General features: G+C 33.9%; 1 protein-coding gene across 1 annotated transcript in view; it reads right to left on the bottom strand.

Moving 5' to 3' along the window:
- Positions 1–955: 955 nt before the first annotated feature.
- The window catches only part of LOC150086666 (dynein axonemal assembly factor 19), a 33,955-nt gene continuing 11,141 nt past the window's right edge, over positions 956–23,769 (bottom strand). Inside the window, exons 2-4 of the mRNA XM_090371509.1 lie at positions 17,437–17,668; positions 9,135–9,288; positions 956–1,415 (exon numbers count right to left, since the gene is read on the bottom strand). Of these exons, the coding sequence (XP_090227635.1) occupies positions 1,005–1,415; positions 9,135–9,288; positions 17,437–17,585 (714 nt within the window). The 5' untranslated portion in view covers positions 17,586–17,668 and the 3' untranslated portion in view covers positions 956–1,004. The remainder of the gene's footprint in view (positions 1,416–9,134; positions 9,289–17,436; positions 17,669–23,769) is intronic.

The raw sequence follows: 23,769 nt of genomic DNA, 5'->3' as shown, positions 1-23,769 counted from the left end.
AGCCTTTGGGAGAAGGAAAAAAAAAAAAAACTGCTGTCAGGCTAAGACATACCAAAATTTACAACATTTTAACATGAATGTACTACATTTTAGTACATTCTGGATATGTAAACCCATAGTATAGTAGATGTCTGTATGAGTGTTTAACATTCGTTTCTAGTAATCATGCAAATTTTTTAAGGAACAGCAAAAAAGTAATAAAGCTTTTGAAATGAAGGCAATGGATAATTTTAACTGATGACAAATATTCTTTTCACCATAATTTTTTATGGTGTCAATAACTTCAATCACCAATGACTGTCCTTCCTTTAAAAACTGCATAATTATAAAACACATTTAATCCCAAGAAACTGCCTGTCAAGCAACCATGCATTTATAATTCACTGTGCCGTGCATGTCCAAATTAAAACTTTTCTTCCAATGTGTATCCAATAAGAATTATTAAAAAAATAATGGCATGAAATTCTTTTCATACGCTTTTTTAAATAAAAATGCCCTGAAGTCATTTTTATTTTTAAAAAAGTACTTACCCAAAAGTTTTGGAAGTAAATATTTTATTTACACAAGTTAAAATTACATAACAGTGGACAGATAATTTACATAATATAAATAAAACCATTTGTCATACAGTAATTATAACTGTAAAAAATAACAGGCACAGCACCTTGTTCAGCTAAAATGAAAGACAGTATGTACACCTGAATGAGGTTGTGACATCCTTATTAAAAATCAAATATTTCATTTTTTTAAGCAAGTAAATAAAGTAAACTCAAATCTGGTGATTAGTAAGCAATACAAGGCTGAACACGTTCATGAAAAGCCTTTTACATGCATTCATGCAAAGTACATGTAAGTGTCACAAATGTCAGCTTATATGAAATGTATTCATAACTTCTTGTAAAGTCAAGGAACTACTGACAAGATGGCTGCTTATTCCAGCTGAAAGCACCAGTTAAAAGTATATACAGATCTCTTTGGAATTCAATGTAAAAATAATCTACACATTACACAACAACTTCATAAAGTCTCATTAAGTCATTTAAAGTAAGTTCTGTAACACCATTTTCTACCAAATCTTGTTGTTTATCAGCCATGCTATGCCATAATTTTTGAAAGAGTTCTTTGCATTCTGCTCTTTCATTATCTGATAAGAATTGAAGGTTCAATCCAAACCTTGTTGCTTCGGTTAAACTGGTAAGAATTTCAATAACTAAACAAAAATCATCTACTGTATCATTGAACTCGTGTAGGGAATTTATAATTTCACCAAGAATGCCAAAAGTTATTTCGGTAGGAAAGAGACGAACAAGAGTATCACCCCGTACTTTCTTGAGGAAATCAAACCTTTGTTTTCTTTTTAGCTGGCCCCACACTTTTTCAAATTCGTTACTAGAAGTTGGAACCTTCATATCAGTCTACAAAATAAAAATAGTACGATTAAGAAGACATTACAGATACAAAGTTTGGCCAATTAATTCAAATTCATGTAAATATTGTATCTAAAACTAGTTGCACTTTGTAAATTTAATATTTCTAGTACTGTTTAAGCTAATATTAATTTTTACCTAATTTTATAATGTACTCAGTTAACTTTTACTTAAGGATGACCTGACCCCAGTCAGTTCACTGCAAGCTAGGCTTGCAATGAACTGACTGGGGTCTGCCCCTGGCATTCACATCGTGTAACCTGTTAGTACAGAGCTAGATACAGTGGAATCTCGTTAATACAAAGTTCGAGGGACCTAAATTTTCACATTACAAAACAAGGTTTGTAGTGATGAGGTCCCCCAAAAGTGGCAATTTTTTTTTTTTTTTTTTGGTACATACTGTATATCTAAGAATAATAATATCAAAAATAAAATAATAAAAATAAAAACCTTGTCTAACAATACAGTAATAGGAATAACATATTTTTTAAAGATTTTATTTGTAAGATAAACTAAGAGTAAAGCAATATTAATGGAAATGAAAATATTGTACAGTATATTTTGATACGTACAATATTTTAGTATCACAGTAAAAAGAATTACAATTTTAATATAAAAGGAGACATATAAACCATTAACTTTTTAATAAATTAATCTAATTTAAAGAAAGAATCCAATGTTCTTTGCACAGTTTTTGTCCTATATGCATTTTTAACTACAACAGACTTTATCAAATGCAATAGTTGTTTCTTTATCAACGTTACTGCAGGCCAACACATTCTCTATTATGTTCAATGTAATTTTGGGCATCTTTTTAGATGGCAGTGTGCATGCTTCTTCACTTTTGCTGTCGCTGGTAACAAAAACATTGTTTTGTTTGGTACCCAGCAGCTCTTCTGGTGTTGGCGGTGCAGTGGTAGCAACTTCATCATCCATCTTCGTAAACTCTTCAAATTCACCTTCAAATTCCTCCATTCTTCACTGTTGCTATCACATTCGTCTGCTGGACCATAGTTTTTCGATGATGTTCTCTCCAAAGCCACTCTTTCTGAAGCAGTTGATTATTACACAATGTGTAATACTTTCCCAAGCAATAACAAGATTACGGATAGCATCCAAGACATTCCAATTTGGCTGAAAATTGTTCCCTCCTATGTTGCGGATCAAGTACCTTATCAAGCAGGCTCTATATGCTCTCTCGAGGTTATAAATAATGCCTTGATCCAGTGGTTGCATTAAACGTGGTACTGGGGGGGGGGGGTAAAAATAACAGCCGTATATTTGTCAACTTAAGTGTCTGGGCAGAATGTGCTGTACAATGGTCTAGAATCATCAAAATTGGTTATCAAAATTGGACAGAAGAATGGCTTCTGTCCAATTTTGATAACCAAGACTGTAAAATTCTGACTCTAAGCCAAGCATTTCTATTGGCCTCATAATCACAGGGAAGTTGGTTAACTGCTTTAAAACATCTTGGCTTGGAAAACTTACCAATCACAAGTGGACATAGTTTTGTACTATCCTTGAATTGAAGCATAACAGAACAGTGAGTCTTTGTTTACTTAATTTTCCACTATGACAAGACTCTCCTCGAACAACAAATGTTTTGTTTGGCAGAAAATTATAAAATAAACCTGTCTCTTCAAGATTAAAAATATCCTTTGCCTCATATTTTTCAAGGATGGACCGTACAGAACATAACCAGTCTGTAGGTTTTTCTTTGTCAACTAATCCAGACTGACCGCATGTCTTTAAATCTTTGGAGCCAGCCACTGCTGCATTTGAAGTCACTAATCCTAGGTTGCTGAGCTAGATAATTTGCCTTTTCTTGCAAAATCGGACCTGATATTGGCAAATTAGATGCACGCATTTGTTGGTACCACTCGAAAATTTTTGTTTCAAGCTCCTCGTGTTTTGCACCTTGAATTTGTTTCCTGTTTTTCATCGCTGCTCCAGTGTTACACACTTCAAGTCTTTTTTGGTTTTTCAGTATTGTAGATAAAGTAGGTAAAGGGATGTATTCCTTTGCAATGTCCATTTTGCTTCTTTCCATCCTATCGGCCTCTTGTATAATTTAGTTTAATTTCCAGGCTTAATTCTGTCCGTCTACGTTTTGTCTCCATAACACTGCTAGATAAGATTTAATATAAACAAATTTTAAATTAATTTAAAGACAAGTTCTGGAAAAGACATCAGATAAAAATGTCACAAAAAAATAGATTGCTGTATATGATAGCAAAAGACCCTTTGAACTGGGGTAACACTTGCAATTGACCTTATTCCTGTGGAGAGCGAGGGAGTGCATGTAAACAACTTTTTAGAAAAACTTTTTATTCTTTTGCTAATTTAACAACTCATCCTTCAGAAAGATGTTTTTCAGAGTGCACTTGACGTTGCTACCATAAACTTCTTTTGTTTACACAAAACTTTCTAATAAGTCTGTGCCGTCCTTTGGGAAGTAGGGTGGCTGGGTCCAATAATTGGATTGTTCTGACAAGATTTGTATTAAACATACAAAAAATGACAATATTTATTTCTCATGGGGTGAAAAAGAACTTTGTAATACATATTAACTGAGTTTTGTAATAAATGAATATATTTACATAGAAAAGCCTGTCCTTTCGCAGGGGAATGGTATATGCTTCATATAAACGAGTACTTTGTATAAACTGAGTTTGTATTAACGAGATTTTACTGTATATGGCTACTGAATTAACAATACAGACTGACAATATGTAGTAAGCCAGTTTCACAAGCATTTTTGGCCATGGAACCCTTTTCATTCCCAGTTTTACTAGTATTAAGTGTCTTGGGAACTTACCTCAGAATTAGTGTCAGTTTGTATCTCCTGTACCCCTACCGGTTTGTCCATGGATTAAACAGTAGCAACAAAATAAGTAGGGCAAGAACCATACGAAGCCAGTTAAATTCATTTGTAGCTGTTGTTGGGTTTTAGGCACATCTGCAATTTAGATCATATTGTGTCTGTAGAAGTGTTTGTGGGCCAATCTGCATTTTGTGTGGACTGAAAAACCTGGAATAGTTTATTTGTAGCAAAAGGAAAAATTAGCCAAGAAACAAGATTAGCTGTTTAGTAAAGAGTTTTTATGCCTGTTTTAAACTGTGCATCTGGGATGCTGGGCAAGAAATGAATGAACTGATCAAAAATTAGAATCTGAAATATGGCATCTAGCATACTGGAGGTGACCATTCAGGTCAATGTAATCTTCAGAAATAAGTTGTAAGAAAAATAAATGGAACTAACAGATGGAAGAAATGGCAGAACCATATTGCAAATAAGGAAAGAAAAAAATCTTGTGGCAACAAATAGCCAATCATAACAAATATAAGTCAAGCAAATTTAAGATGGCATAGAAAGGATTAGTGGGGGGAGAGCTGTAGCTATACAGATATTTGATACAAAAATGAATGTTAATAGATCCAAGAGGAAGGCAGATTAGTAGTGTCAAGCAAGCGTTAAAAGAAAGAGGGTTTACTCTGACTAGAGCTAAAGATCTAACTGGGAACAGTATGAAGGAAAATAGTGAATGAAAGGGTGATAAGTACTGATTTGTACTATTATACTGATTTGGATAATGATCACTTATTTATTAACTGCATATCCTAGAGAATGTTTCCTTCCTACTAACTGGATGCCCACGGGATGGAAGAAATGAAAATTTAAAAAAAACTATTTAGTTTTAAATTGATTTAATTAGTTTAAACATATTAAACAGTAATATAAAATAATAATTACAAGTATTCGTCTTACAGGTACAAATCTGCATGATAATAAATAATGTGTCAAAAGCAACTTCAATTAATTGTATCATTAAAAATAAAGGATGATTATACACATTAAGCAGGTGATCTCTTCTTCCTGACAAAATAAATGTCTGGAGAATATATACAAAATCAGACTGCTCATTTAATTTGGAGATTGAATGCATTTAAGTTTTTCATACATTTTTAAGTTTCACTGCTGAAGTCCATGATTTTTTCTTTTTCAAAATGCTCACCCTGACTCTATACAGGCTCAACTGCTGAAACTATTTTTCATTGCACCTTGTATGCTGAGAAATGTAAAACATTTTTCAATTTACTTTGTGATGTCATAGTTGTAGCAGCCTGAGTTCTCCCATCCAAACCAAAATGTTAACTCTTCAGCCTCAAGAAAAAGACAAAAGTTGCACAGTATAAGGTTAAAAGAGTAAGGGTATTGTGGCAACACCTCTGCATCAATAACTTCCAATTGTAGTTTTTACAACAAAGCAGCATGTGGTCTAGCACTTATAATGCATAAACCATATTTCATATTGTAACTGAAGAAGAAATCACATGATAGAACTTTTTTCCCCGAGAACTTTAAACATATACAGTCAGTCCTCGTATAGCAAGATAGTTGTGTTCCTAGAAACCCTCGTGCAATAGAAACAACAGGCCCTAGGAAAAATAGGGTTAGGTGCCGACCACCCAAGATTGAACACACATTTGTAACCAAAACATTACCAAACACAATAAATAATCGTAATAAAATACTTATGTATTTTATTACGACTATTACGTAATAAAATATTGCTAATGCTTTTGCTTCTATAGTAAGCAAACTTGTTTTTTTGTTTGATTTTCTATCCAAACAGTTGACAGCCATTGCATCTCTTCCAATTCTTTGTCTTGATCTAATGGATTTTAATTACACTTTGAGTTGTTCCTGCTATGAAAGTTGTTTTTATTTTCTCTGCATTTTTTGTAATTCTCAGCGTTGCCTCATTTAGGTCTGTAGCACGTGCAATATCACATGTTCTTTCATTTCGCTCAAAGCGTTTCACAGTTTCATATTTTTTTCACTATCAACAGTGGCCGACTGGCCATAAGCCTTAACCGGGGAAACCCCGGTGGGCCGGAGGCCAGTGTGATTTTGGCCATAAACCGTAGTACAAGGCCACTATAAATTTTCCCGGGTAAGAACTTTTGACCCAGTCCGCCTCTGTTTATTGATATTGCTTTTCTTTTTCTCTCTGAATCTGCAGTGTCTTCACCAGGATGCTTTCTTTTCACACCTTTTAAGTATTTTACTCATTTTTAGGGAATAAAGCACAATTACAAAACGAGGACGAACGCTTGATACACATAAACAAAGCTGCGCACGTGTAGCAACTGAATAAACAACACCGTAAAGGCAGAGATACATTAACACCTCACATTTTACTAAAGCACATTTCTAGGGGTTACTACCATAAAACAATAAAAACAATTTCCAGTTGCGTTTCTGCTAGTGTAATCTGTTATAAACTGGTAGTAAACTCGATCTAATTGCATTTGCAATTATACCGATAGCTGGAATTGTGTTTCCCCTTCACTGATATAAAACACAAATACCTTTTCAGAATCTTCTCTTCATTCCTCATCGTGTTACATTCAGCTGGGGTGATTCCGCGTCCGACTGCCATTTCTTGTAAACACAAAGGCGAATTGTGCATAAGCGAATTCGGTTCATGTTATATAAGATATCATTCCCCTATTTATAAATCATGTATGATCGAATTTGTGTAATGTAAAAACGTGTTATATGAGGACTGACTGTACTTTCTTCTCAATATTGTACTGCATGAACCTGTTTCCACTTGCTTTGAATGCTGCTTGGTTTTCTGGATCAAAATGATAAAGATCAGAAGGTCTGGAGGTCTCATTTTAGGAAGGAAGCAGAGCTGCTGGAAGGCAATGAGATTGATGAGAAGAACAAAGGTATGCTCTTACCCCTTCATTTCCCCTAAAAATTATAAATAAATAAAACAGTGAAACAAAGTAATTTCAGAAGATAATCACGTTTTGCCAAACAGGTGAAGAACTAAGTGGTGAGAAACATGTATGTTATGTAATATGCCAAGGCAGAAAGTGTAACAGAGGTGTGCTCTTCAAGACAGTGTGCTTCATTTAGCTATACTACGAAGGAAAGTCTGTCAACTTTTCACAAAGGGAAGAAAAATTTGACTAAGAATATACAAGTGAAGCATACTTCTAATATACCAAAGTAATTAGGTAGCATATCACTAGAATTGTTTCAGTCATAAAAATTTTAATCACAATCCTCTTCAAGTTCCAGCAGCTCTATTCTCGTTCCAGCAGCTCTACATCCTTCTTGAAATGAGGCCTCCACACCTAGAGTACTGTATACAGGTCTGGAGGCCTCATTTCAAGAAGGATGTAGAGCTGCTGGAATGAGTACAGAGAAGGGCAACAAGATTAGTGAATGGAACAAAGGGGTGCTCTTACGAAGAAAGGCTTAAGTTTTGCAAATTACAGTGTCTGGAGACTAGGCACCAGCGAGGTGATCTGATAGGTGTATAAAGCCTTGAATGGTTTGAGCATGCTCAATGCTGATGGGATTCTTCCTCTCGCTCAGAGTAATCACCTGAGAGGGCATAAATTCAAATTGAGGAAAGACAGATGTAGAATAGACGTGCGGAAATTTGCCTTTAGCCAGCGGGTGGTTGGTTGGTGGAACAGACTTCCATCCCTTGTCGTGGAAGTTGATAGCCTAAATAAGTTTAAGGCTCAGCTGGACAGGTATTTTGAATGAACAGAGGGGTGAATTGGAAGTGTTTTTTTTTTTTTTTTTTTGGCTGATGCTGCATAAGCTTGCTTTCTTGCATCAAATGCCTCTACTAATGCTAATGCTAAAGTGTAAGTTGGAAGAGGAAGTTTACAAAGTATGATTTTTTTTTTAAACATCAACAAGTATTAAAAATTGACATAAATAACTGTACTGAGTTAAAGCATTATATTAAAAGTAATGCTTATACATTCCTAAAAGTTACTGATTTAGAACTGCAACCTAGACATGTTAAAGGGTCAGAAGGGAAAGAAATACAAAGGTAAAAGTTTAATTAAGAAATTAATAATTCTAAAGTGCAACCTTAAATGACAATACTGAATGCATTGTGTTTATCATTTATAAAGGATAAAAACTGAAATTAAAAAACCTCTGAGGTCAGATATAGACTCCATCATTGTTTCTGATTCACTGGCAAATGAGAAATAAAACTATAAAAATATAATTAAAACAAACTTTGTACAATAAATTTAAATAAAAACACTGTACAGTTAAAATAAAACTAAAAGATATGTAAATAAAATAATATAAACAAAGGATAAAACATAGGTTGAATTAGATTCCATCTCAAATGCATATCAAAAAATGGCTTCCACCATGTTTTGAAGAAGGGTAGAAACATTGGACTAAGTGCATTTCATCACATGGGGAATACCTTGAAAAGAATCATCAAAATATGGATGATTAATAAAAGTATGTTGTGGTGAAAAAAAAATATGATCACCATTTATTGAACAGCCCTCGTAATTTATTATAATATTTACATTTATACATTTTAATTACTCAGAAAGAAACTGGAGAGTCATTACATTATAACTTTGATCACAAATCTGTATGAAAGTGAATGGTCTAGCTGTTTCATTCAAAACTGCATGTGTAATAAAATTTACTTTGTGGTCCATTCTTCCTCCCACCCCCAGACTTCAATGATCAGCTTGACAATCAAGCAACACTAGTTCAAAGCAAACTATAAAAGAAGAATCATTTTATTGCATCGTTTTAGATTTAGCTGTTACACAAAAGAAATCCAAGTGTTTTTGATTCTGGGTGCAAAACAAATGTTACATAAAGAATGATGAATATAGGTTTCTTACTAGATCATACTGTGAAGTCTGTTGCAGCTGAGTATTCTTCTGTACAACTGACTGTTTATTACCAAAAGCCAAAGGATTCCATATTTTCTTTGCCTGTGAATTCAATTTGTCTTCCTTTTGTAATGGCTTCAAATGAGCTGCTTTTACCATTTCCCTAATAAAAAAAAATAAAAAATAAATTTTAACTGAAATGTTTACATCTTACAAATCTCTGTTGGTACAATTAAATAAGCATTTATGTTCATTTCACTTAGAACAAAAAATCTAACTGAACACAAAATTCCATTCTACAATAAAATCTGCATATATTACTAAAAGTTGCAATTGAATTTGAGATGAACATAACTTAACACTAGAACCACCGCAATGGTCAATTTGACCATTTGCCTACTTAATTTTTGCAGTTTTGCAGCCCTTTTAACTACAGAAGTGAGTGCCTGTGAAATTTCCTAACTTTTCATTAACTTATCCAATTGCAAATAATTTTCCACACATTTTTCTTTTAAATTTTAGCTTTATACCTAAAATTGCCAAAACAGTCAATTTGACATTGTAAAATTTCAATAAAATTAGCTAATTATTACAAAGTTACAAAGTTTTTGCATTTATTTACCTAGTAACAAACATTTGTGATTCAAATCACCCTATAGTTTGTGCAAGTATGTCCAGGTGCATGTTTGTGCATGCCACTTCAGGCCTGAATGTGTATATAAGAGTCACCATTATATATTGCTGAGTTGTGCCATTTTAGTTTACTCTATATGTGGAAAGGTATTTCAACAATTTTCAGTGTGCTAGTTCAATTGTGTTACTAAAATGTGACAATCTCATGGCCTTACCAAGCACAGATTCAAAAATGTTACAGGAATTAGAAAAGCTATCTAAAAATGAGTCTGGAGAGAATAGTGGAGATAAGTTTAGAGAAGAAAGTGATGAATGGATTCCTAATGAAAGAGGCAAGGAATCTAGTAGTAGAGAAAATAACACTTCTGATCGTTGTTTTTGTTGTTGGGTTTTAGGAGCATCAGCAACTAAGGCCATGTTGCTCCGTGCATATTGTCTGTAAATTGCACGTGTTATGGTGTTGATTTTCTGTTTTCTGGACAAAAAACAAGATGCTGTTATTTGGTTTTTAGGAGCATTAGCAACTAAGGCCATATTGCTCCAGGGATATGCAGTGGTCATTCCCTGACCTTTCCGCATCCTCCGTATTTGGTGGTCACGGGCTCAACCCCGGTCTAATCAAGAAGCGTGTGCTACACACTGCTGCTCCTGCCCACCTGGCTACGGAAGCGCCCAAAAAACAAGCTACCCTCTCCTGAGGCTGACTATCTCAGCCACATTGCAAAAAGACCCATAAAAATTCTTTCCATCATCCACAGGATTCAAACTCAGTCTTTTCCACCCAGTGTGGGGAGGAAGACAATCCTACCAGCTGTGCTACCCACGAAGGTTCTGATCCTTGCACATCAAGCAATACTGTAGATCAGCTGTTCCCAACTGGTGATTTGCAAACCCCCAGGGGTTCGCACTAAAAAATTCTGTAATGGCATCTCCTTAGATTTACATAGGTATATTATTCTAAACTACAAAATGTAACTAATAATAAACAATAAAGTAAAATAAAATTAAATAAAAGTAAAGAATTGCAAAAGAAAGAAACCACATCTCGCACAATTCCTTATAATTGGTTTACTATCTTACAGTATATCGTGTTAAATAAATCTGTTATCCATACTAGATTTGTTTTCATTCTCAAGGATCATTGTTATGTATAGGTACTTTTTTTTAGAACCTGTAGTACTTAGTACTGTGCATGGGTTGAAGACTGAAAATATGAAAGATACTTGTTGACATTGTAAATTTTCAGGAAATACTTATGAAGGTTGTTCCAGAAAACTAAAGATAAATGAGGAAAAAGAAAAATTGGTTCTGTAAGTTTGAACTTGAACAGTAAAAGGTTGTTGACTGGTTGCAGCATGTGTTCGAACTGCTTTGAAAGAAAGAGTGGGAATTATAGAAGCCAATTCAGAAGAACAGTGCCCATGCAAGTATCTATAGAAAAGGCATGCAACAGAAACAGAAAGTCTATGGAGACAGAGTGGAGAGACTGTGTTAGAGACAAGACATTAATTAACCTAACTGCCCTCTTTTGAATGGAATCCAGAAGCCTGAGAGAGGTTTTGGGGGGCACTGCTCCATATGTGGGAACAATATTCCATGGTATGCCGGATTTGCAATTTGTACAGAGTGAACAGCTGTTTTGAAGAAAAGTAACGCCGAGAGCAAAAGAGAAAACCCAGTTTTAAGATGCAGAGGAAGCAGTATTTGTTTATCCTATGCAGTATTGATTATCCTGACTTCCAAGAGAGATTGGAAGTCAGGATAATCCCCAAGATCTTGCCTAGAAATCAGAATGTCATCGAAGATATGCACAAGAGCAGAAGAATCCTTTTTGCAATATATAAGACACGACTGAGTTTTAGAAGAATTTAAATTAAGTTATCTTTGCCCCGTAGAGAATTACCTGAAGGTCAGCATTTAAGGATTTCTCAGTGGATACTCGAGAAGTTGAAGCTGTTTGAGCAGGGCAAGGTTTCGCAAAGTGGAAGGTGGAATACAATTGCAATGTGCTATCGTCAGCAAAACTATGGATAGAATTTCCGGTCAATGGAAGGTCATTAATATACAAGAGGAAAAGAGTGGAGAAAGAACTGAACCTTGGGGGACACCAGCATTAGTGGAGAAGTTAGAAGACAGAGCCATCTACCATCACCCGCAGTGAGCGGTCAGAGAGAAAACTGGATATTCAATTACAAAGAACAGCTAGAAAATCATAGGATGGAAGCTTATTTAGAAAACTTATGCCAAGCACGATCAAAAGCCTTTGAAATGAAAAGAGCAATGGCTTGAGTTTCACCAAACTTTTCCATCAAATTTGTCCATAGAAGGGTAACATAAGCCAGAATATTTCCAGTGGAACGACACTGATGGAATCCATACTGGCAATCGTTGATCAGATGAAAGATTTCCAGATATTGTAGTTTAAGAGTTGGCAGTTAATTGATTTCTCTATTACTTTGGAAAGAGTAGAAGTAATCGCAATGGGACGATAATTGGATGGAAGGGATTTGTCACCCTTTTTAGGAACTGGTTGGATATGAGCAAATTTCCAAGCAGAAGGGGGAAAAACCTTTGGAATAAGACACAAAACAGGAGTAAGTTCAGGGGCACAGGTTTTGAGAACAAGTGGAGAAATACCACCAGTACCTGGAGCTTTCTTAGCATTAGACTCAACAAAATCCTTCTGATAGTACTGGAAATATTTTATAATAACAATTCAGAAATATTATACAATTTCAGAGAATATAGGCTTAGTGGTTCGCATTAAAAATATTATGTTCAAAGGGATTCGCGATAAAAAATATTACGCTGAAAGGGGTTCACAAGTCAAAAAAAGGTTGGGAACTGCTGCTGTAGACGATAATACACAGCATCATAATCATAAAACCTACATGTATCTATCAGTGGGCAAGAAACATACTTCAAAATCTGGGCACATATAAGTAGTTATAAAATCTGGTGGGCCTTCAGCTTGATGTACATTACAAATGAACAAAATTCATAATAACCCTGGGCCAACTCCTTATGCAAAATGAAATGTGTGTATGGATTCTGTGGTAAGTGTGTTTCATTTATTTGTACTCTTCAATGATAAAATACACATAGAACTGTACTGAAATCGAAGCACAAAGAAAACTGAAGGATAATTGGTCTCAAGAACTTGATGCTTTTATCTCTGTGCTTTTAGCTCACAGAGCATATGGTGCTAAAAATTTAGAACTGGATAGTTTGTGGTCAACTGTATGGGGCCTCGATTTTTTCATGATATAATGTCGCATAACTTTCACGAAATTAAGTGGTTCATAAGATTCAACATACATTCTTCAAGGAAGAATGTGTCTAAGAAATGATAAAGTCGCTTTAGCTTCTGAAATATGGTGCAAATTTATTTCCAACTGTAAAGCTTGCTATATACCTGGAACAAACATTACAATAGATGAACAGCTATTTCCAACTAAAGCTAGATGCTCATTCACCCAGTATATGGCCAAAAAACCAGACAAATTTGGTATAAAGTTTTGGTTCACAGCTGACACAACTTCAAAATATCTACTGAATGGCTTTCCTCATTTGGGAAGAGACGATTTGCACCCAGCTAGTCAACTACTTTCTGAATATGCCGTCCTGAAACTAATGGAACCAATTTTGAATTGAGGTAGAAATGTAACCATTGATAACTTCTTTACCAGTTTTGAACTGGCAAAGAAATTGATCCAAAACTACTATAATGAGAACTATGACTCATTCTCATAAAGTTCCAACATCCATAAAAAGGAAGGAAGAATTATATTCCACTTCAGTTTTCAAACCTCACGACTGCATTCTGATGAATTATCAGGCTAAAGCAAATAAAAAAATGTCATAATCTTGAGTACACTTCATTCAAGTGTTGTAATATGTAATGGTACAAAGAAGAAGCCTGATACAGTATTATATTACAACGAAACAAAGTACAGGGTTGATGTTTTAGACCAAATGCCTAAAAAAAGTATTCAACAAAAGCAGGTTCATGTAGATAGCCAGTTCACATCTTTTATAATATATCAGACCTCAGTAATCAATGCTGGGATTATTTATAAAAAAGTGACAGGGAAAGTTATGAAGAGAAGAGATTTTATATTGAATCTAGCTGAAGAACTCAGAAAAGAATATATAGCTTCATGGAAATCAGCAGCTCAAACCAGTAACAATAGCAACCACATCAAACTCAAAAGGCATCCATGCCAAATTAGGTGATGAAAGGCAAGGAAACTATAGAAATATGCACTGTGTATAAAAAGTATGTATACAGAAAGAAAGAGTACAGAGCTGTTGAAAAAAAAAAGTCATTTGTTTAAATTGTGCAACTTAAATTTTTTAAACTTAACTTTATTTCCAAGACAAAAAAAGTTGTGTTCAAATTTTTGCTATCAGAAATATTATATTTATGTGTATTACCATAAGCACAACACTATGTACTGTTGCCAGTTACTTTATATCAATGCTTATAATAAGATGTTGAAAACACAACTTAAGTCTATTTTATGTACAGTGATCAAAATGACCGGCAACGGTGATTTCAGATATTTTTGTTAGCCAATGGTTCTAGTGTTAAAGACAGAAAGAAGACTAGCAATGTGATTAAAATACTGGCTACATTCAATAATGTGTATATAGCACTGTAAAATTATCACATTTCAATCATCCAGTACATGTGTTGAAAGTATCTTGTGGGCTTTCACAACTTGAGTTTACATTGCAAACTCAAGAAAACTAAAAGTAGATAGAATGACTGAAGCATGGTCTTTGGAACAATGAAGCATACATACAATGGGCAGCCTCAAGCCCCTTATGACATCCCTTCAAAATGAGAAAGTAACTGGGATGTTGCTTTATGTCCAAACAAATGCAGTATTCATTTGTAAATGCAGTCCAAACAAATGCAAATTTCAAAGCCCACAAACATGCTGTTACTGTTATTTGGTTTTTAGGAGCATTAGCAACTAAGGCCATATTGCTCCGGGATATGCGGTGGTCATTCCCTGACCTTTCCGCATCCTCCGTATTTGGTGGTCACGGGCTCGAACCCCGGTCTAATCAAGAAGCGTGTGCTACGCACTGCTGCTCCTTCCCACCTGGCTACGGAGGCGCCCCACAAACATGCACAGCATTGGGTAGCTACAAACATGTACCATTATAGCAAATATGGAATGTTATTAACCAGATACTGTATATTATATTACAAGAACACTTCCAAGATATACTTATTTTTCACTCCTTTCCTCATAAATGGCCCACTACATTCACCAAATCTGGCACACAGTGTGACTGGTAGCAGTGCATGTACTGAAACTTGCTACAGGTTGTGCTATAATGGACAGACAGTTTATTTCATTAGAATAAGTTGTTGATGAGTTCATAGTACACACACACCTAGAGCCAGATACAGCTTTATGCAAAATGTGGCTTCTCATATACCAAAGACATGTCAGAGGGTTTACACAGATTACTCTTTGCAACTACTTGTTGCAAAGATACATAACTATAAACTTCAAAACTATATCTGTTAAGACTTTACTGAATTTTGCCATTGTTATACTGCTTTCAAATGTTTTCTAATAAATATTTTCATCCCTTTTGGTTCAGTTCATTTAAATTTCACCTTGTGGTCAGTTCCCAATAACATGTTCCCTTAATTCTTCAGCCAAAATATTTTTTTAATGCAACTGCAGCCAAAAATTGGGTCTATTTATTACTGATTTCTTTTTGAAAGCAAACTTGCAACTGGTACAACCACTTATTTATATGAATATAGCATTTCCAAACTGCCAAAGTCATTCAGTAAGCAAAAAGAGAGAAACTGCAACATTCACATTCCAAAATAACTGACAAACTCAACCACCAAAGTTCTTGATGCTCACCATAATTTAACCAAAAAATGTTGTACACACATGGAAAATGGTATAAGCAGCTAGAGGGTTAAATGTAACCAAATGTAAAAAAGAAAAAAAAACCCGAGGCTTCCACAGTCTCATTCACTGCATCCTTCACTCGGTAATAATCATTTGCCAAGATTGTCACATGTTAATATTAACTGACATTTCTGCTCTTTTAGAATTGTAATGACATTACGTGCCATTAATGGTAAGATGGACTGATCTACAAGTTCAGAAAATGAGACACAGTGCACCTTATATAAAGGTGACTTTTATATAAGATACTGTCTTTTTCTCCCATAACTTTTTTTTTTTATCAGAAGCTTCCATATATTTGCAATTCACTGCATAAGATTGCCACTGATTCATAAAGTATCAAAGAATAATAATTAGTGAACACGGAATGCTCATTACCGTTCATTCTATAAGCAGCATTTTGGACAAACAAAAGCCCCAAAAACCTCCACAAGTCACAAGAACAGTGGTGCAGAAGTTGCTTATTTGACTGACAAAAATCACTCTGCAAAAAGTCAGAAGTCTACATCCCAAAAAGGTGAAAAGGTTGATCCAGGAAAAACCTACATTTTCTATTGAGTTCAGTGACTATGATTTGGGATTGGGGGAAATGAGATATTTGCTATAAGTATTCATAACATGGCCATCTACAGGAGTTCACACTACAGAAATGTTTATAGTTAAGAATAAATATAACTCTTAATATTAGGAGGAGTTGCAACATAACTTTCCACACATCATAATTGGGTGAATGGAGGACTGACTGGTTCCACAACTGGAAAAAACTCATTATGCACACCTGTGTCAAATAGCTGCAGAAAGTATTTCCTGATAAGTGGATCAACCTAAAATCTGAAAATTTAACAGCAGTTGGCCACTCAGTCCCAACCCCTTTCTCGCTCTCTCTGTATGATAACTTCCTATAAAAGTTTAAAATGTCTCAAAAGTAGATGAGTTGGAAGTATGTAAAAAGGAAGTTTACTTTCATGACAACAGCTATGTTGGGTAAAATATCCCACAGGATAGTGTCATATCATCTTATGTAAAGAGGATGAGTACATACTGAAATACGTTCTCAGGAGCATTCCTGGGTACCAATTGAAATTTGCCACCCCCCCATTTAAATTTTTCTTTATATGTGTATGTAAGTTTTAGGTTTTCAGGCACCCAGGTGCAGTGCACCCCTTGCAACCTCGAAAAAGCATGTTCAAGATCCTTATTCTTGCATCTGTAATGAAATATCTAATATCCAAAATAATGCTGCTTAATAGCGTAAATTACTTTTCTTCCATCTTTATTCCCTTTATTTTAATTATTTTAGCATATAGTAAAAAATAAATAAAATAAAATAATTTAAGACCTAAAAATGATTTTAAGTTTCTAAGTTAACAAATATGATATTTAATATTTTATTAAACTAGGAGCCTTACTCATGAAAGTTCATATAATTCAAATTTCATGTGAAAACATTAAGGAATAATTTATTCGCATGAAATTTTATCTAACTGAAATTTAGAGGAGAGTTTCCTAATTTAAAGGTTAAATATTATATTTACTAGTTAACATATAATACAATTCATTGGGAGAAAATAAATCATCTGGTGCATCCTGTATATTAGAGTACATATCATAGTCTGTTTAATAAGTTAAATAAAAGAAATTACATACAAGTACTTTATTACAGAGCCAAATTTCTATGTACATCAACTCAAATGCAGAATCGAAATCATTAACAAGTTAATAAATACCTAAAGTCTTCATATGTTGGAACATGCTGAGTAACAGCTCTGATCTTAGCATCATTTTCTCTCCAGTACTTGGCATCTGCTTCTATAGCGGCATAAACATTCCTTTCCAGTTGTTTAAAGTCAACGTTACGGTCATTAGCTGAAGCCATTTTGGTTCTAGTTAGTTTCTTTCTGCACTTTTACTGAAATCCAGCTTAGGTGTTGTTCAATAATTTATCTACATATAACTGATCTGAAAATAATCCATTATATAAAACTATTCTGCATAATAAATTAAATAATTTAAATATGTTTACCATAAATTTACATTAAGTAAGCATTAGTCTTTGGAGCCACACTGAGTTTTCCAATTGCCAACATCAGCTCTCTGCGAAAAAAAAAAAAAAATCTACCACCTGATATTTAAACACACAATTTATTTTAAAATTATTTATTATGCTTAAACAGTCTGTCTTGTGAATGCTAATTATTTGTTCTAGGCAGATTATTTATTGAAAGATAAAAATATTTGGGTTTATCATGCCCAATAAACTCAAATTTCTAAACTGATGTTTTATTCAAAATATCCCTAGATATTCTTTAATAAATTTTGTTATCTGACTACTATAACACAGTCAGAAAACAAAACTGAACTTCTTGGGACTATTTTGAACTGACTGTTTTACACATCTGAAATAAGACTATATTCAAATCAATATACTTCTAGGATCCTAAATTTCTAAACATGGGAAATACAAGTTCAATATGAAGATATTAGACAATTCAAAAAGTTAATAATATTAAAAAAATATTGTGTAAAGTGTCTAAAAAGAAATTCTTTCATTTTTATTTTAATTGTTATACAAAATTACCAAAAAAAAAGTACTTCAAAAGAGGCAAGAAAATAAATGCTGGTGGACAAAAGTTAAAGCAATAACTGAGTTTCCATACTTATTCTTTGAAATTCAAACTAATGAGAGCCTCATGAGTGGTTTTAAATAATAGCCTAACAATGCATTGCTCAGGTTCAAGTGCATATGAATGCCAAATACATCTGAGTTAAGAATCATTGCAGTGGAAATTGGCTGCAGAATGAAAGTAGACCAGTACAGGCTATGATAGCAAGGATCTTGAATGCCCACCCAGAATGTGATAACCCAATATTAGAGACAATTCCATGAGACAAAAAAAGTATTCCAAAAAGCTACAAGATTGACCATGGGTCACAGTCAGGGTCATTTCCAGAATGAGAGGGGCCCCAATCCAGATACATAGGCTGTTTCCCGCAACACACACACATCACTTTAGGATTCAAGGTGAAAAAGAGATATAAAAAAATAAAAGGAGAACAATAAAACTATGATTTACTCAGAGCTAAAATTTAATTTGTAATAATTAAATTATATTGTTTAATTCACTCAAAGAAATAATCACAACATAGTACATTAAAATGTGTTTAATGTATTAGAAGATAAAATGCACAAGGCATAATTTCTTATGGATTTAGGTAATTAACTATATAATATTGGTGTAGATACACCAGTTTACCCATAAATTTGAACTACATATGTAATGTAAAAGGCATTGTTTTAATAGTATCTCATATTGTGGGTGCCTTCACAACAAGATAGCTGGTATTTCACTACTTCAAATAAATAACGCTTCTCTAGTAGAGAAGAATATTTTTATTTATTTTCAGTGGATACCACCACCCAGACGATCGTTTTGAAGCTTTTTGGCTTCATCATCAGTGAGTGAGCAGGTACCCTGGTAATGCAAGATGCCATCACAATTGAAGTTATTTCCACAATACAACAAATTTTAATAAACTGACATGTTGAGTATTAAAATGCAAGCATGTCTATTTGTGATTATTATTACGGTCGCCAATTCCTTATATCGTGGTTGTAAATTTAGCTATTGTGTATAACAAAGAAAAAAAAAAAAAAAAAAAAGGAATGCATAAACAGTAATGAATGTTAATGAAAATTACAAGCCTTTACAGTGATTTCAAAACTTACAAATTTCAACTAGGGTTCAATTAGGTGTCCAATAAATAAACTGAGAAAATTCCAGACATGTACATGTCTGGTATTTTCGACTACTTAATTACAAAATACCAAACACACAAAATGTCTATTATTTTGTAATTAAGCAAGTTTTATGAAGTACTATAACGTCATAAGTTTGTTAGCTTAATTTTAGTTGCATCACTTTTCATTATAGTTAATTTCTCAAGTTTTAATAAATTTTGCAACAATTGTTGCTTTAAGCAGAACTGTATTCTTAAAATCTTTTCTTATTCTCACAGAGCTAGAAGAATAAAGTTTCAATTTTTTCAATGAAATTTCAATTTATATCAACAGATTAATGTTTGTGTGTTGAAGTTTTATAAAGTAACTTTTTCTATTTTTAATTATGAAACAAAAGGGATTACCTTTATTTTAGATATAGGAAGCTTCTTTTCCAACCAACTCTTGTTGCTTTAAGCAGAACGTAGGGTTGGATAAGCAGAAGAGTTAGTTGGAAAAGAAGCTTCCTATATCTAAAATAAAGGTAATCCTGTTGTTTCATAATATAATAGAATATAGGAATTACCAAGTACTTAATAGCTCTCTATTATCAAAGCTATTTTTAATATACTTCAATTTTTTGGATGTGAAATATGTTTTCTCTAAAAAAAAAAAAAAGGTAAAGGCTGCACAATCATTTAAATTATAAGTTATTATTTTGAACAAACTTTCAGTTTAGTTCAAATATATTTTAGATTGGAATTTCTTACTATCTGTCCTCTCCCCATGAGAACATTTCATTTATTTACTTTTACACCAAGCTTTCCTTTGCTGGAGGGTTTCCATAAAAATACTAAAAACTTGTGGGCATTGCATACAATTTTTAGTATTTTTAAGGAAACCATCAGTAAAAATACTATTTACAGCAAGCCTATTTACTTTGAAGTAATAGATGCAAAACTGGAAGTTTTGGATAAAAGATACCAGAAGTTGCATATAAATGAAACTGGAAATTGCAAATACGTAAAACTAATAGCCATCCAATTCTTCTGAGGAAATCACCAGGCAACCCTAATTCCAACATTTAGATTAAGTAACAAAAATATTAGAGCAAGGCAAAATCCATTTTCAGTGAAAAATATTTTCGAACTGTTTACAAGAGAGAATTAATTAAATCCACAAGGTTTTATCCTTTCTTTTCAAAACAAGCAATTACAGTATAAGAAAACTGTGCAAAAGAAAAATTTGTCTTTTTTTTTTTTTTTTCTTTTGCCATGGCATTTCTCAAGTTAGAAAGCTATCAAAAAATTTCCTTAATGCTACTACAAAAACAGCTTCCTGAAAAAAGAATATTATGCTAATTTTAATGTGGCACTTTTACAGTTTTATTTTGATGTGTGTGAGGGATTTACTTCCAATTATTAAAATTGGAAATATCTGTTAGAGCAATAACAATATGAATTAATTTTTTAGTAAATTAATTAAACACAAAAATAGTCTTGTTAACCTTCCACTTCTAGTTTGGCATCTAACAGATGCCACCTCTTTAAATGTTTCTGCTATTTTCTTAAATTTATAAATGAAATCAAATCCTCCTGTATGCCTTTGCCCACCAATATTCTCTAACTGGTTATACAGTATTTTCTGCTTTCATTTCAATATATTATGAATCACGAGACAAATTTTAACAGATACCAGGTGAGCAAAAGCATCCATCTTTCTTCCAGAAAACTCCTATTCCAATGTGGCATCTGTGAAACACCAGCGTCAAGTGTCTACCAGACCTTTGCTTTCACTGGCTAAATGTGAACAACTGACAAAAATACAGATATTCACATGGCATCTAGCAGATGCAATGTGAGCATTAGTGTTTTAGTCTGGGGAATGAGTAAGCTGAAATTCTAAAAAACATGACAAAAAATTATTGGTTTTCCCATTCATTTTTAAATTAAATTTGGCAGATCATAAGTAATAGATCACCATTTTCAATTCAATGAAAAAGCTAAAAATGAATTTTTTTTATAATTAAAATAAAAAGGGAGTAACTCTCAGAAGACATACAAGCATCTTTATTAAACTGCAGGCACAAGACATGGAAGGTTAAATAATAAAAGGCCTGACAGCAGAGTAGTCAAACACAAGATTATAATACTGTATGTGTGTTTGAGTTAACTGTGGTTTGAGCCTATGTGACTGATAAATACAGTAAATGTCCTTGTGTTTCAACCTTGGTAACATTTCTGGCCATATGCAACCATCCCAGAATATAAACAGTAAAATTAATTTTACTATAAGTAAATGAAGCTCTTGTTTTCATTTGTGCAAAATCTTACTAGAGATCTTACTTGAGCACGAGAGTTTCCTGTGCGGACGTGCCTTTCTGCCGCTACTGGAACAGAGAAGTTTTTTCTGATTTATATTCTGCTTTATTAGTTTAAATTGACATATTAACTTATTTCTAGAGTAGCTTTATATTCCTATTTACGGTACTTAAAGTTAAAGTAACTTAGATAGAGATTTGTAGGTATTACTTAGTATCGGAAAGGGTATCAAATACACGAGTTTACCGTTCATAGACAGCCGCCATAGTTACGTGAAAATTAATCAGTAAATCTATTAATCTTGTCGAACTTCATTGGCAATTAAATTGTACTTTTAACTATACATATAACCACATAGGTTACGGAACATAAATAATTAGTAAAAATAAATAATTAATACATAACTTGATACGGAAGTTATATAAAGGGACTTCGTAGATAACACTCGTTACTGAAACGCGACACAGCATATCCGGAATTCGATAGCATTAGCTTTGTCTGGTATAGTGCATAATATAATATTGTCAATTAATCAGTAGATCTATTAATCTTGTTAAACTTCATTGTCAATTAAATTGTTCTTTTAACTATATATATATATAACGACTTAGAGTACAAACGTAACAAATAATTAATACACACTTGATACTCGTTCGTGAATTCCCGCCATTTTTACACGATAGCATAAGCTTAGTGTAGTATAGTGCATAATATAATATTGTCAATTATTCAGTAAATCTATTAATCTTGATAAACTTTATTGTCAATTAAATTGTATTTTTAACTCTATAAATATATATAACGACTTAATCGTAACAAATAATTAATACATAACTATAGTGGTACACGTGATACGGAAGTTGTATAAAGGGAACACTAGATACCGAAAAAAAAAAAAAAAAAAAAAAAAACAATATATATATCCATATATATATAATATAACTTAAGGATTTAAATTTTTGTTTTAAATTTTATTGAATTACATTGGAATCATGACTCTAACCAGAGCAGCAAAGCAAAAGGCTCAAGCTAATGGGAGTGCTGTGGTTCAGGGGAGAACTGAGGGGGCCAGTTGCCCTCTGAATCACAGTCTATTAAAATGCACTGTTTGCTTGATGTTTGCGGAGCAGTTGGGTACGGGACATGATACTGCCAAGGGGGATGTCTTTGTGTGTGCACGATGTAAGGAGTGCAAGGAAATCAGGCGACAACTCAGCGTTGTTATGGGCCTTTATGAGAGCTTGAAGGACAGGGTGGATGCCCTCGAAGGAAATAAATTGAGGGGCCCATCAAGCTCTCAGCTGCCCACATCAACGCCAGAGCTTGCACTTGGTCATCAGGCAACACAGAAGCAGCCCCCTAGGCAGAATGCGCTGGTCCCACAGGAACTAGTAGTTGTTGGTGACTCTATTGTCAGGGAAACGGGGAACATGCTTTGTAAAAAGGATAGGTGGAATAGGACCAGGGTATGTCTGCCAGGGGCAAAGGTTGATGACATTGTAGAGCGGATATCATCTTTTAAGGGCACAAAAGGTGATATAGTTGTACACGTTGGCACGAATGATATTAAGAGTAGGAGACCGGCGGAATTACTTAGCAAGTACAGGTCACTGCTGAAAAAAAGCCGTGAATTAGGGTTGAACTTGAAAGTGTCTGCAATTCTGCCCAGACACGATAGGAGGGCGTATATGATGAGAGCCTTGTCGATCAATTCGGCCCTGGAGGGATTGTGCAAGGCTCAAGGGGTAGAATTTTTTTCAGCCTGGACTGTACTTGTTAACAGGAGAGATTGCTTCTACAGGGATGGGATACACTTAAATAGAAAGGGTGCAAGAATTTTTGCTGATGCTGTCGAGGCAGTGTTAGGTGGGTCGGAAAACTGCTAGTTGGGGGGGATACAAGGACTAATAGATTAACAGTAGCCACTGTCAGAGGTGGAAGTGATTCTTGCACTGCTTCTATTGAAATGAGCAGAAGTCTGAAAAACAAGATGCAGGATATTTCAGAGACTGCTGGTAGTC

The sequence above is a fragment of the Mastigoproctus giganteus genome, chromosome 4 (genome assembly GCF_048544385.1).
Source record: "Mastigoproctus giganteus isolate SK-2022 chromosome 4, ASM4854438v1, whole genome shotgun sequence".
NCBI classification, from domain to species: domain Eukaryota; kingdom Metazoa; phylum Arthropoda; class Arachnida; order Uropygi; family Thelyphonidae; genus Mastigoproctus; species Mastigoproctus giganteus.
The sequence above is the reverse complement of the archived record's forward strand: the minus strand, read 5'-3'. Positions and strand labels throughout refer to the sequence as shown.